At 46.3% G+C, this 13,425-nt stretch overlaps 1 protein-coding gene across 3 annotated transcripts in view; it reads right to left on the bottom strand.

Moving 5' to 3' along the window:
* The window catches only part of GPR161 (G protein-coupled receptor 161), a 51,690-nt gene extending 40,627 nt beyond the window's left edge, over positions 1-11,063 (bottom strand). The window contains exon 1 of one of the 3 annotated variants that reach the window (XM_063625111.1): positions 10,959-11,063. Coding sequence is in view for 2 of the 3 variants with exons in the window: in XM_063625110.1 (XP_063481180.1) it covers positions 10,477-10,616 (140 nt within the window). In the remaining variant the exon portion in view is untranslated. Of the gene's footprint in view, positions 1-9,978; positions 10,043-10,476; positions 10,617-10,958 lie in introns of those variants that run through there. The other 2 variants (XM_063625110.1, XM_063625109.1) reach the window with 2 other exon arrangements.
* Between the last annotated feature and the right edge of the window lie 2,362 nt (positions 11,064-13,425).

Raw genomic sequence — 13,425 nt, forward strand, 5'->3', positions numbered from 1 at the left:
TTCAAATTCCTTGTTTATGTTGTCATTCACTCACAGCAGCTTTCTGTAACTGAGCATTTTCTCCAGCTGAAGTGACACTAAAGGGCAGGAGAGGATGCATGCAGCCTGGGAGAGCTCAGAGGTTACCACCATAAGCCATTCCCTACGCTGGCCAATCACCTCCTTGTTGCCACTTATTTGAACACCATTTATCTCTAGACCACCTTAAGAACTCTGAAGAGGCCTTTCCAGAAAATGCTACCTCTACAATGACCCTTACCATCTCTTCTGGTCTACGGTTTGCCTTTTATATTTTAGTTGTCCTTTCAGACATTCATGTCTTCTCATAATACAAGTATTGTTTTGTTTTTTTGAGACAGGGTCTCGCTCTGTCACAGCCTGGAGTACAGTGGCATGATCACAGCTCACTGTAGCCTCGAACTCTTGGACTCAGGTGACCTTCCCACCTCAGCCTCCCAAGTAGCTGAAACTACAGGTGTGCCACCACACCTAGCTAATTTTTGTATTGTTTTTGTAAAGAGGGGGTTTTGCTGTGTTACCCAGGCTGGTCTCAAACTCCTGGGCTCAAGCAATCCGCCCACCGTGGCCACTCAAACTGATGGGATTACAGACATGAGTCACCACACCCGGCCATAATACAAGTTTTTATTTTAGGTGAGGATGTTTTCCCTTCCAGAAAGCTTATGAATGCTTCCTCAGTTTCCCCTTTGAATTCCCAACAGCACTCTGCACGTGGAGAAAACAAATATTTTAAATTTCCCCTACACTAATATCCACTTAAACCTGATATTGAATAGAAAGAACATGGGCTTTGGAATCTTCACCAAACCCAGGTCTGAATTCCCTGTGACTCTGTGTGTGTCTCTTAAACTCTCTGAGACTCAATTTCTCCTAAGACAAAAAAGAGAGTAGATATACTCTACTTTATACAACTGCCAAGAGGAATCTATGAGATAATGAGGGTAAAAGTAGCAAGCAGAAAGGTTGTCAGAAGATACTCAAGGAATGTTTACAAAAATTACTTAAGACATGAAAAAAAACCTCAATTCTTTTTTCCCCTTTCAAATTTTAATTCAAGCTGGCCGGGCACAGTGGCTCACACCTGTAATCCCAGCACTTTGGGAGGCTGAGGCAGGTGGATTGCCTAAGGTCAAGAGATCAAGACCAGCCTGACCAACATGGTGAAACCCTGTCTCTATTAAAAATACAAAAATTAGCCAGGCATGGTGGTGGGCACCTGTAATCCCAGCTACTCTGGAGGCTGAGGCAGGAGAATACTTGAACCCAGGAGGTGGGCATTGCAGTGAGCCACGATGGCGCCACTGCACTCCAGATTGAGTGATGCAGTGAGACGCCATCTCATTAAAAAAAAAATTTTTTTAGTTAAAGACAGAGAGATTTCATTCAACTACTGTATTAGTCTGTTTTTATGCTGCTGATAAAAACATACCCAAGACTGGGAAGAAAAAGGTTTAATGGACTTACAGTTCCACATGGCTGGGAGGCAAGGAGGAGCAAGTCACATCTTACATGGATGGCAGCAGGCAAAAATTCCCATTTTTAAAACCATCAGATCTCATGAGACTCATGCACTATGAGAACAGCACAAGAAAGACCCGCCCGCTCCCATAATTCAATCACCTCCCACTGAGTTCCTCCCATGACACATGGGAATTGTGGGAGTTACAATTCAAGATAAGATTTGGCTGGGAACACAGCCAGAGCATATCAACTACTTGTTGATACGGAAGAGATGAAATGGAAGACAGAAAAGATGCACTGCAAGAGAATGCAAAGTAGAAGTGTCTTTGACTCCATAAGGGGCTCAGGGCCTCAAGATTTGAAGCCCCACTATAGGAAGATGCCCCCTCCCAGAACTGAGCTGCTTCAGCTACCACACAGATGCTCAGGCTGAGGGTTGTAGGCACCCAGGTAAGCAGCTGACTGAGAAATATGAAATTTTAATTTACCTCCACCTGTAACTGTGGGGCTGATATTCCATGCTTCCTTTGGCTCAAAACCCCTTCCCTGAAATTGCGTATCTTTTCTTTTTAAGCAGAAGAACTGAAATGATATCAGTGAAAAGAATGAGGTTAGCTGGGGAGGGTCTGAAAATGTCCAAGCAGAAGACACTAGCTAATAATCAAACCCACTCCCTACCCCACTATCCTACATCACTGGTTCTCTACCTCACTATCCTACATCACTGGTTCTCAATCCCCATTCTCCAGATCCCGCGCATCTGGAAATGCCTGGAGACATTTTTGGTTGTCACACCTGGGGGATGCTATTGGCATCTAAGGCTGGGAATGTTGCTAAACATTTTACAATACACAAGATAGCCCCCAACAACAAAGAATTATCCGGTCAAAAATGTCAGTAGTGCCAAGGTTGAGAAAACCTGCTCTACACAAATAGTTTGGGTTCATTCTTCTCATTCTGTTTTTTACTGTATGTACTTAATAAACAGATCAAGAAAAATAAAACAAGCCCTTCCATAAACAAAACATACACATGCTCTGAGAAGACAAGAGATGGAAGCTGTGCTGAGAACAAGACTGAGATGATTACTTCTATCACAAGATAAACAATAATGACTATGTGAATTAGTTTTTACCCTTAATTATTTTTTATTTATTATCCTCATCAAGCCAGGCAAACTAAGCCCATATTGCTAAAACTGAGAATATTATTTTTAAATAGCTGAAAGGAGTACATTTTTTTCTGATGGCCATATGTGCCTGAGCCTCAGGCAAAGGGCTGTCCCCTCCCTCCCTCACCATGATAGCCACACTGCCACTGGTTTCTGGACACCCCTATATTCTTGTTTTCCCATTCCTCACTGAGTTACACAAAATACATTTACTGAAGAGCTGCTCTGTGCCCAGCTCGACTCTACAGCTGGGGCATAGCCCTGAACAAAACATGTTCAAATCTCTCCTATCCTGAAGCTTACATTTTGGAGGTGGGGACACAGACAGTAAACAAATAAATTTTAAAAATAGGAAATAATTCTGGGTAGTAGGTGCTGTAAGGAAAGATCAAACAGGGTAAGCAGAGAGGGAATGGGTGTCTGGGTCAGGGGTGGGTCATCAGGGAAGGCTCTCCAAGGACATGACATTTGAGCAGAGACCAGAAAATGATGCGAGGGAACCTCAGGCAGGCCAGAGAAGAGCCCTTGCAAAGCCCTGAGGCTGAAATGAGCTTGGCGTGTTTAAGGATTAGCAAGAAAGCTGGAGAGGAGTGAGGAAGAGAACAGCAGACTTTGGAGACAGTCAGGGGCCAGATTACAAAAAGCATTGCAGGCCTGGAGAAAGAGTGTGGACTGGATTCTACGTGTGAGAGGAAGCCACTGGAGAGACATGACTGACTTACACTTTCAAGAGGTCACTGTGCCTGCTGCTGGGTGAAGGGTGGACTGCAAGGGGCAAGTGTGGAGGCAGGGACCCCAGTTAGAAGGCCACCGCTATGGCCCAAGTGGAGACAAAGGCTTGGACCAGGGTCATGGTAACAGAAGTGTTAAGAAATGTCTAGATTCACTAATCTCCTTAAAGACACCAACACTTTGGAGCTAAAAGAGGCCTTCAAAGTAACTCATTCTAGTCTATCATTTTACAGATGACAAAATGAAAGCCCAAGGGGCTGAAATGAGTTACCCATAGTCATAGACCTAATTACTGACAAAGCACAAATTTCCTGACTGCCGTCACTACTCCTCTGCCCTTACCTGGCCAACCCAGGGCTGGGGTGGGCAATGCGGAAGACAGGTAGGCACAGGAACCCTCTAGAGGGTAGTCCTAGCCAAGGTCAAAATAAATGACTCTCTTTGCTTTGGGCAAGGTCACCATAACATCCTAGCCAAACCCAATGGGCCCTTATTGAGCTCTCTGCAGCATCTGACACTTCTGACTCCTTTCGTTTTTTTGAGACTCCCTCTTCCCTTGTCTCCCCTGAGCTCCTCTCTCCTGTCTCTCCGTCCTTTAGTTCCTTACCAGTCTTGCTTACCTGCTAATCATCCTACCCTGTAAGTGCTGCAGTTTTCCAAGATGCCCTCTGGGGCACTATTTCTTCCTTTCTCATCTACAGAGGAAATTAACTGTCGGCCTCCTCAATATCTCTTACCCTTGTCCAGCAGTCTCTGGAGACCCACCCTTTTCACACACCACATCCATGTGGCTTCATGGATGTGGACGCATGACCTATGCCTTGCCAATCAGCATCTTCCAACTTCCTCTGATGTAATGACAGTGTTGCTGAAACAGCTGGGAGAAGGACAGTTCCCCTTTCACATTGGATTTGAACCTGCAGCTTTCCCCCTTGCCAGAGCTGCTGGAGATCACCACACAGAACCTTAGCATAAAGAAAGGTCAATACCAGTGAGAAAATGGGTCCTGATAAAAACCACTTGAACCCTGAACCCACACCAGAAGCCAAATACACTCAAGCATTTTAATGACACGAGGCAATAGCTTTCCTTTTTGCTTAAGTGGATTTGAATGGATATTCTACCACTTGCAAAAGAAAGAGTCCTATCTGATACCTCTTCTCTCTATATGTTCCCTCTTTATGCCCACTTAAACACTGATGACTCCAAAATCTCCATGTATAGCCTAGAAACTCTTTGGTGCTCCAGATTCATATCCACCCACCTTGTAGATGTTGTCTCCCATATGTCACATTCAGGCACCTCAGATAGCACATGCAGAAAATGGAATTCACATCTCTGCTGCTACCATCCCACTATGCTATTCCTCACGTTTTTCTCTACCCTAGATAAAACATCACCACCCACCCAATCTCTCAGGAGAGAAGCCTAGGACATCCTTGGCCACTCCTTAAGGGAATCCTGATGGGGTTTAGGCCCTGACTACATTTTCTGACTGTGTCACCATGGGTGTATTAATGAACATGTCTGAACCGTGGATTTCCATACTGACTCTCTAGCCTTGAATGAGATAGTGTGTGTAAAGCAATTGGTTCCATTTCCTATCACAGACATCCAATGCATCACGAGTTCTAAGTTAAAACTTCATCCTCACTGCCACTACGCCAGCTCAGAGCCTCACCATCTTTTCCCTGGACTACTAACAGGTGTTTCTCTCTTCTTATCTTTGATCTCACCCCCACCCCTGTCCCCCGCACCAATCTCTCCTCCCAACCATTGCCAGACTGATTGTCCCCTACACAGCCAGACCATTTCATGCTATTCCCTGCCACCTGCAGAATTTATTCATTTGCAAATACCCTCTACCTCGACCATCCCAAATTGCTCACAGTTCTCCAAACACTCACTGTTGTTCTCAACTCTGTGGCTCTGTATACTGTTATCATTGCCCAGAATGCTGTCTCTTCCTCCTCACTCACCTGGAGAAGAGCTCATACTTAAGACTTGGTTAAAAAAAGAAAAAAAAAGTTACTATAAAAGTCAAAGAAAAATGCCGGGCGCGGTGGCTCACGCTTGTAATCCCAGCACTTTGGGAGGCCGAGGCGGGTGGATCACGAGGTCAGGAGATCGAGACCACAGTGAAACCCCGTCTCTACTAAAAATACAAAAAAAATTAGCCGGGCGTGGTGGCGGGCGCCTGTAGTCCCAGCTACTCGGAGAGGCTGAGGCAGGAGAATGGCGTGAACCCGGGAGGCGGAGCTTGCAGTGAGCCGAGATCGGGCCACTGCACTCCAGCCTGGGTGATAGAGCAAGACTCCGTCTCAAAAAAAAAAAAAAAAAAAGTCAAAGAAAATATAGATTGGCTGAAGTGACAAGGAGGGAAAATAAAGAAAAGAAAAGCAGAAATTTAAAGTATTTTTAAACGGAGAAAAGCAAAGAAAGAATGGAGAGAAAAGAGAAAATTTAGGAAAATTTACTCTTGAAATAGGAGGGGACTTCCTAAGCAAGACAGAAAACTTGAAAACAAAGAAAAATGATAGAGATTTCACTTCATACAAATTAAATACTTCTGGACAATCAAAGGTACAATAAGCAAAGTTGGGGAAGAAGACATAAAGATATTTGATTTATTAACAAGAAAAGGATTAAAGACCAGAATTTAAAAAGAGCCTCACAAATTGATGAAATTACAAACAACTCAGTTAAAAAAAATTGGCAAAGAATTTGATGCAGGAATTAGAGGAAGTGTAAGCAATCAATTTAGGGTAAACTTGGAAGAATACATCAGCATTTAAAATGCACATAACTGGCCAGGCGCGGTGACTCAAGCCTGTAATCCCAGCATTTTGGGAGGCCGAGGCGGGCAAATCCCCTGAGGTCAGGAGTTTGAGACCAGCCTCGCCAATATGGTGAAACCCCTTCTCTACTAAAAATACAAAAATTAGCCAGGTGTGGTGGTGCACGCCCGTAATCCCAGCTACGTGGGAGGCTGAGGCAGGAGAATCACTTGAACCCAGGAGGTGGATGTTGCAGTGAGCCGATATCATGCCACTGCACTCTAGCCTGGGCGACACAGCAAGACTCTGTCTCATAAAAATAAAATGCCCATAACTGATATGAAATGGTCTCCAAGCCGGGCGCTGTGGCTCACGCCTGTAATCCCAGCACTTTAGGAGACCGAGGCGGGTACATCACGAGGTCAGGAAATTGAGACCATCCTGGCTAACACGGTGAAACCCTGTCTCTACTAAAAATACAAAAAATTAGCCGGGCATGGTGGCAGGGGCCTGTAGTCCCAGCTACTCGGGAGGCTGAGGCAGGAGAATGGTGTGAACCCGGGAGATGGAGCTTGCAGTGAGCTGAGATTGCGCCACTGCACTCCAGCCTGGGTGACTGAGCGAGACTCCGTCTCAAAAAAAAAAAGAAATGGTCTCCAAGATCTAGATTAAACTTTTTTAATGCCCTATGTAGAACAGAGTATATAATATGCTATCATATTTATTTCTGAAAGAGAGAAAACAGAAGGCACATTTTTGGGTTTGTTTTTGTTGTTGTTGTTTGTTTGTTGGTTTTTTAAGATGGAGTTTCGCTCTTGTTGCCCAGGATGGAGTGCAATGGCACAGTCTTGGCTCACTGCAACCTCCACCTCCTGGGTTCAAGCGATTCTCCTGCCTCAGCCTTCCAAGTAGCTGGGATTACAGGTGCCCACCACCATGCCCGGCTAATTTTTGTATTTTTAGTAGAGATGGGGTTTCACCATGTTGGTCAGGCTGGTCTCAAACTCCTGACCTCAGATGATCCGCCTGCCTCGGCCTCCCAAAATACTGGGATTACAGGCATGAGCCACTGCGCCCAGCCCAGAAGGTACATTTTATTTGCTTGTAGGTGCATAGACTATTTCTGAAAGAATACACAAAAACTGGTAAAATTAGTTATATCCAAAAAAGGAAAAAGAGGGCTAGGAAAGAGGAGTGGGAGGGAGATGTTGCCTTTTATAACTTTTGAATGCTATACCTTTCCAATTCACTACTTATTCTCAAACAAATAACCTTAAATAAATACAGTAAATAATTCAGTCTCTTTTTCGACACAATCTTCCAGACCTCAATAAACAAAGATAACTCTGCTTAAATAACCACTTAAAAAGTACATTTCCTTTGACCCACAGATCCCACGTCCAGGAACAATTTTTACCCAGAAATATTGTACATGTACACAGATAAAGATACACAGAAAATCTAGATTAAATTGGAAGCCAATCTATGAGTCCATCAAGAGGGGAATGTTTAAATAATTCATAGGGAACCGATGCTATGAAATACTATGTTATTATTGAAAAGAATGAAATACAATGTATCTGTTATTGTTACTGAATGACTTCTAAGTCATATTGTTAAATCGAAAAAGTAAACCACAAAGCATTATTATATGACCTGATTTATGTTTTTCTTTTTTTAACAGACAGGATCTTACTATGTTGTCCATGCTGGACTTGAACTCTTAGGCTCAAGCGATCCTCCCACCTCAGCCTACCAAGTAACTGAGACTACACGTGTGCGCCACCATGCCCAGCTTCATTTATGTATGTTTTCAAGTATATTCAATATATTCAGGTTGGTCCTAGAGTGAGAAATGTAGATATTACTATTTTATCATGTTTTATAGAATATCAATAAACTATATATTCACCTATGTTTCCAGGCTTGGTGAGCATATTGAGCACACTGAAAAAGACCTAAAAAGACAGACATTTACAGTGGTTATCTCAAAGGTGGGGAGAAGGAATAGAGAAGAGGTGGAGGGGAATTTAATTTATTTTCCTATATGTTACTGTGTTTTAAAATATTTACAGCTCTTAGTTTTGAAAAATTAATATATTCCATGAATGCATTACATTATTTACCTAAGGTCACAAATTTATAAGGGGCAGGGCTGGGAGGTAGGCTGTCTGACTTCAGATAGTGCTCTTAACACAGTGTTCTCTCACCCATTGCTTGAGTAAAAAACAAACACAAACCAAAATAAAATTGAAATATACCTCCTCATGTTTTACCCCTGGCCAACTGCAAATTCCTTCCTTTATGCTCCAGCACTCCCTGAACATATTTGCCATTAATGCTGTCCTCTCCCCTGCTGAGCACATAAAATGTGCAAGGAAATAGATTAAAACTAGTTGTAAGCCTTTTCTCTTGGTGTAGAAACAGAATCATAGACGAGTACTGGGTGAATGAATGAAGTATGGAGTCATAAAGTCAATCCCTCCTCCAAACTCCAGGTAGCATTGATAGCTATCTCTAGTTCTGTTGATGTTTTTTGTTCTTATAGAAAAACAGTAAGAAGACACCATTTCTCCCCTGCTGTCATGCTTTACTGCATCTCAGAATGACAGTCAGTGCTTCCCAAGGTCTCACACAGAAGACGCAAACGGGCAGTCTGCAGGCCACAAGCAGCCTGCACACATAATTTGGTTAAGCTGCATGCACATTAAAAAAAAAGTTTTGAATCAATTGCTATCTTTAAAAATATATGAAGCTTGTTTTCCGTAAAAATTTACAGCTTCCCCCAAAACTAAGATCAGGGAACCATGTGCTGGAGCCCTACCGCACCTGCAGCTGCCCCCTTACTGGAGACAGGCTTAGCAGCACACAGCTCCCACCCGGCCCTCCTGTCCACCCGCCTCCTGCACTCAGCCTTCCTGACTGGTCCCGGCTGGCAGTGGAGTTTACACCACAGAACTGTACCTCCTCTTGCCGACATTTAGGTCAGTTCCAGTTCAACCCATTCTGTCTTCCTCGGAACCCAAACAGAGAGCTCACAGCCCTCTGACCACACAGTGCTCCTTCACCTCTCAGAGGACGCCCAGTGCATCAGGCTGCAACACAAAGAGAACGGTTTGGATATAGTTGCGGCCTTGGATTAGTTCCAAAATGGCAAGCAGGTCTCTTAATGAGGGGTCTCTATTCTTGATGTTATGGTGGTGGAGCTACAGGGCAGGGAGAAGCCCTGAATTAAAGGACCCACCTGTGTCCCATCAGGAAACCACGTGAAAAGCACTACCAAGGCAAAAGATCTGAGTTCAATCTGGGCTGCTTATCTAGCTGGGCAAGAATGCTTCATCTCTCCTGAGCCACAGTTTCCTCACCTATCAAATGGGCTAGTAGAGCTTCACAAGGCTGTTGTGTGAATGAAAGGGTGTACATGAAAGTGCTTGTAAGCACCTGACAAGTATAAAATAAGACGGGTGTGGAGGAGGACCGGAAGAGAGGTGCTCTGGAAGAAGTAACAGAAATGAGTACCATGCACTCCAGTCACAGTTGAAGAGCCTCTGTCTCTGTGACCTGAGGTCCCTCCCACCTCCTCTTTCTGCCCTGAGGGCCTGAAAAATGCCTCTCTTCACTTGCTCCCAGTGGCTGCAGGAAAACAGATTATAAGGGAAAACCGCCTATTCCCCGAAGCAGTAGCTCTCCAGAACTCATCTGGAGGTCCAGGTCACTAGGGGAGAAGAGGCCAGGCTGAATCCACGCCTGGCTCCACGGAGGAGCCACAAGGATGGCCATCCTCCCCCAGCCCCTAGCACGCTGAGACAGGCTCACCTGAGGTTATCAGTGTCTCCATTGGACAATCAAGGAACTGAGGTTCTTTCCCTCCAAAACCACACACCTCCTCACGGCTTCACGGGGAGGAGGATCAAATGACATGCTCTTGAAAGCACTTTGCAAAAGGGATGAAAGTACAATAACGAGCAAAAATAGCCTCCAAGATGTGATATAAAGCGATGCCAATGCGCAGCTCTGTGGTTACTGGTGAGCAGACCTCCGGGAAGCACAGGAGACACCCCACTTATCCAACAGACGTTCTCATCCCATATGCCTTTGTCCAAAGGTTGCACGGGGGTTAAGCTTGGCCCAGAAGGCGCCGAGGGCTGGTCAAGTTCTCCCCTTTCCAAGAACCAGCTGAATCTCCCTCCCGCAGATCCAAGGGGCAGAGCCGCCCACCCGGCGGCGCCGGGCCACTTCTGGGCGCGCCACCCGCCGCCCGCCCAGGCTCGGGGAGACAGCGCCCTGAGTCCCGGCTGGGAGAAGGTTGCTCACCTGGTCCTCACGGATTCCAGCCGAGGGGCGTGACCGCTTCTCCCCACACCCTTTGCCCTGAGCAGGACGTGGAGTCTCTTGGCCCCAGGGGGTGCGGCCCGTATCGGCCGAGTCCCGGGCACGCACCTACGCCCTCCCATCCAGCGGACTGTTTAGGGGCTTCAGGCGGCGCCGGAGAAAGGGGGCGGGCTGCACCCAGGAGAATGGGGTGGGCCTCTCAGAAGCCCCAGGCCGCAGGGGAGGGGCGCGCCCCCAACATCTTCCCACAAAGAGCTCCAGCTCTCCAAAGCAAGGCGCAGTGCGGACGGAGGACAGCCCCGACCTCCGAGAGGGGCGCGGGGAGAAGGAGAGCGCCGTGGGCGGGGGGACCCTTCTCGGCCCGTGCCCTCAGCCCTCAGCCCCGCACAATGAGTTTAGCCTGGCTCCATCCCGACCGCCCTCTCCGCCCGGGCCCGCGCCCGCGCCCCACGCCGGGTGCTCACCGAGGAGCCGCCGCCAAGGCAGCTCAGGCCCCGGCCCAGCCGCCTCCCCGCCTCGGCCACCGCCGCCGCCGCTTCCTTCCTCCCCGCCGCGCTCTGGGACTGGAGGTTTCGGGTTTCAGCCCGCCGAGCCCCGCTTCGCTCCTCCCGCGGGTCAGCCACCAGCACGCGGACCCGAGCGGGCGCAGGCCAAGTAACTTTGCGGCGCCCGCGCCCCGCCTCCCCCACGCCCGGCCGGGCCCCTCCGGCCCCCAGAGCCCCGAGCCGCCTCCCCGCGCCCCGCACCGCCCCGCCCCGCCCGGCTCCCGGCGCCCCTCCCCACCCGCGCCCTTTCCTTCGCGTCCGTCCGCCCGCCCTCCCGGCTGCTTCTTTCCCATTTCTTCCCACGAACAGCCTCAGCTGCTGCTCTTTGTCTCGCCCTTACCCTCTCGGCTTGCCCCACTTTTCTCCTGAAAACCTTTGTGGTCCCTAACTCAGGCCTTCCCAGTTCCCGTTCCTCCGCCCCAGTTCCAGCTGCTAGGACGTCCCCTTTTCCATGTCTCTCTCCATCACACAGACACTTTCAGATTCTTCCCGCAGGCTCCGCACAGTCCCATTCTCCTCCTCCAGTCCCGCCGTGGACGATCCTGGTATCGCCTTTGCTGCTCACCTTTCATTCATCCAGCCGACGAGCACGAGCATCCATCTGCCTCCTGCCAGGCTCTGTCCCGGGCTCTGTGAATACCACAGTGAATCCGCCCCGAAGCCAGCCCCGGGGAGTGGGGAGTGGACGTAAACAGGTCTTCACACTGCTGCCCTGCACTCCCTCGGAACCAAAAGGCCAGGGAGCAGTCATCACAAAACAAAGAGCGGGCGCTGTCAGCTCGGGGGACGGAACAGTTCCTTCTCAGAATGTTTGTTTTCCCTTCCTCACTCCCCACTTTGCCTGCCTGTCTCCAGCCTCCTACGTTTTCTATGCAGCAGTCTTAATAAGGGGATGAAAAGTTGAAGCACAGACTAGAACTGCTAAAAAAGGAAAGAAGGAAGGACAAACAGGGCAGCAGAATAATCAGGTAAGAAGTTATAAAGCCCAGTTCACTAAACTCCAGCAAAAAAAAAAAAAAAGATTTAAAAAAAAACCCTGATGCTGTGCTTAGAGCAGGATTCACATTCCTCTGAAATCCATCTGCTTTGATAAAGAGATTAATTATTCCCTTGTCTACAGATTAACACTGTGGGAGATGCTTCCTTAATATTATTGGGCCACTGAGGCACCATTTAGAACAGTAATTTACTGTCTGGCACTTGCCAAACACCCACGTTGCTCTGGGGACAAATGGGATAATGGGGAGAAAAAAGTAAATGGATGCCTTAATATTCCTATGGGATAAATGCTTTATTTGGTCAAAAACTGGAAGCTGACGCTCCACTTAGAGACTAGGTCACCCGGCAAGCCAGACACTTGAAGGAGCTTAAAGCTTTCTGTTCTTAATAGTATTTTAGATACTTATTTTGAAATCCCTGATATTTATTTAATTTATACTGACTCAGATGTCGACTAAGCTCTATGAGCCTGAGGGAGTGAGTTAACCTTCCTGAGTCTCAGCTTATTCATATATAAAATGGGGATACTCATACCTTCCTATCTGTAGAGTTGAAAAGCTTAAATGAGGTCATGTAAGTAAGTAAATCATCCAGTGACATACAATCTGAGAACTAAACCCTTTTGAAAATTGGTTTTCACGAAAGGTCTGAAAATATATGCCACAGACTTGCATGGCAAGAATGAGAATAAAAAATAAACAGTTACGGCTGTTTTGGCTCCATACCCATCCATGATGCGAAAGCTGCCCTTCATACTGAGCAACCTTTTCCCATACTTACTCTATTTCATTTTGAACTCCTCAACAGAAAACATTTTTTTCTCCTGCTGCTCATTATCAAATACATTATTTATCACAAAGATTTTTCTTTTTTCTGAGCTCATAAGCTCAGAACTTACTGTGCATTCAGGGATAGAAATTGCTGCCAACAAATGCATTTTCAATTGCTCTCTTAAGATTTTTTTTCCCTTCTGGAGCTAATATTGAGCTATGAGCAGAATTCAGTCAGATGCAGAGAAAACAGACAAATTGTTATTAAAGTAATTATTTCACCGTATATCATTGTATAGGTGACAATTGTGGCAAAACGTGACTGATTTTGTGCAAGAATGTATTTATGTTTTTTTAGAAAATGAAAAATACACACTAATTCTCCTTTCCCAAATTAGTTTAATAAACCATTCTGTTTTAGAGACATCCACAAAGCTTATAAACTAAGATAATGAGAGGCCTTGTCCAACTGAACCTCACATGTGTGTTGAATAATTTATATATAAAGCATATTTTATGTAAAATATCATTTCAGTCTAGCAGTCCACATAAAACTGGTGAAAGCAAAATTGTGAAGTATGCTATTTGTTCCACATGGAATGTTATTTCCTCCACTC

Source organism: Symphalangus syndactylus, chromosome 12, assembly GCF_028878055.3.
Source record: "Symphalangus syndactylus isolate Jambi chromosome 12, NHGRI_mSymSyn1-v2.1_pri, whole genome shotgun sequence".
NCBI classification, from domain to species: domain Eukaryota; kingdom Metazoa; phylum Chordata; class Mammalia; order Primates; family Hylobatidae; genus Symphalangus; species Symphalangus syndactylus.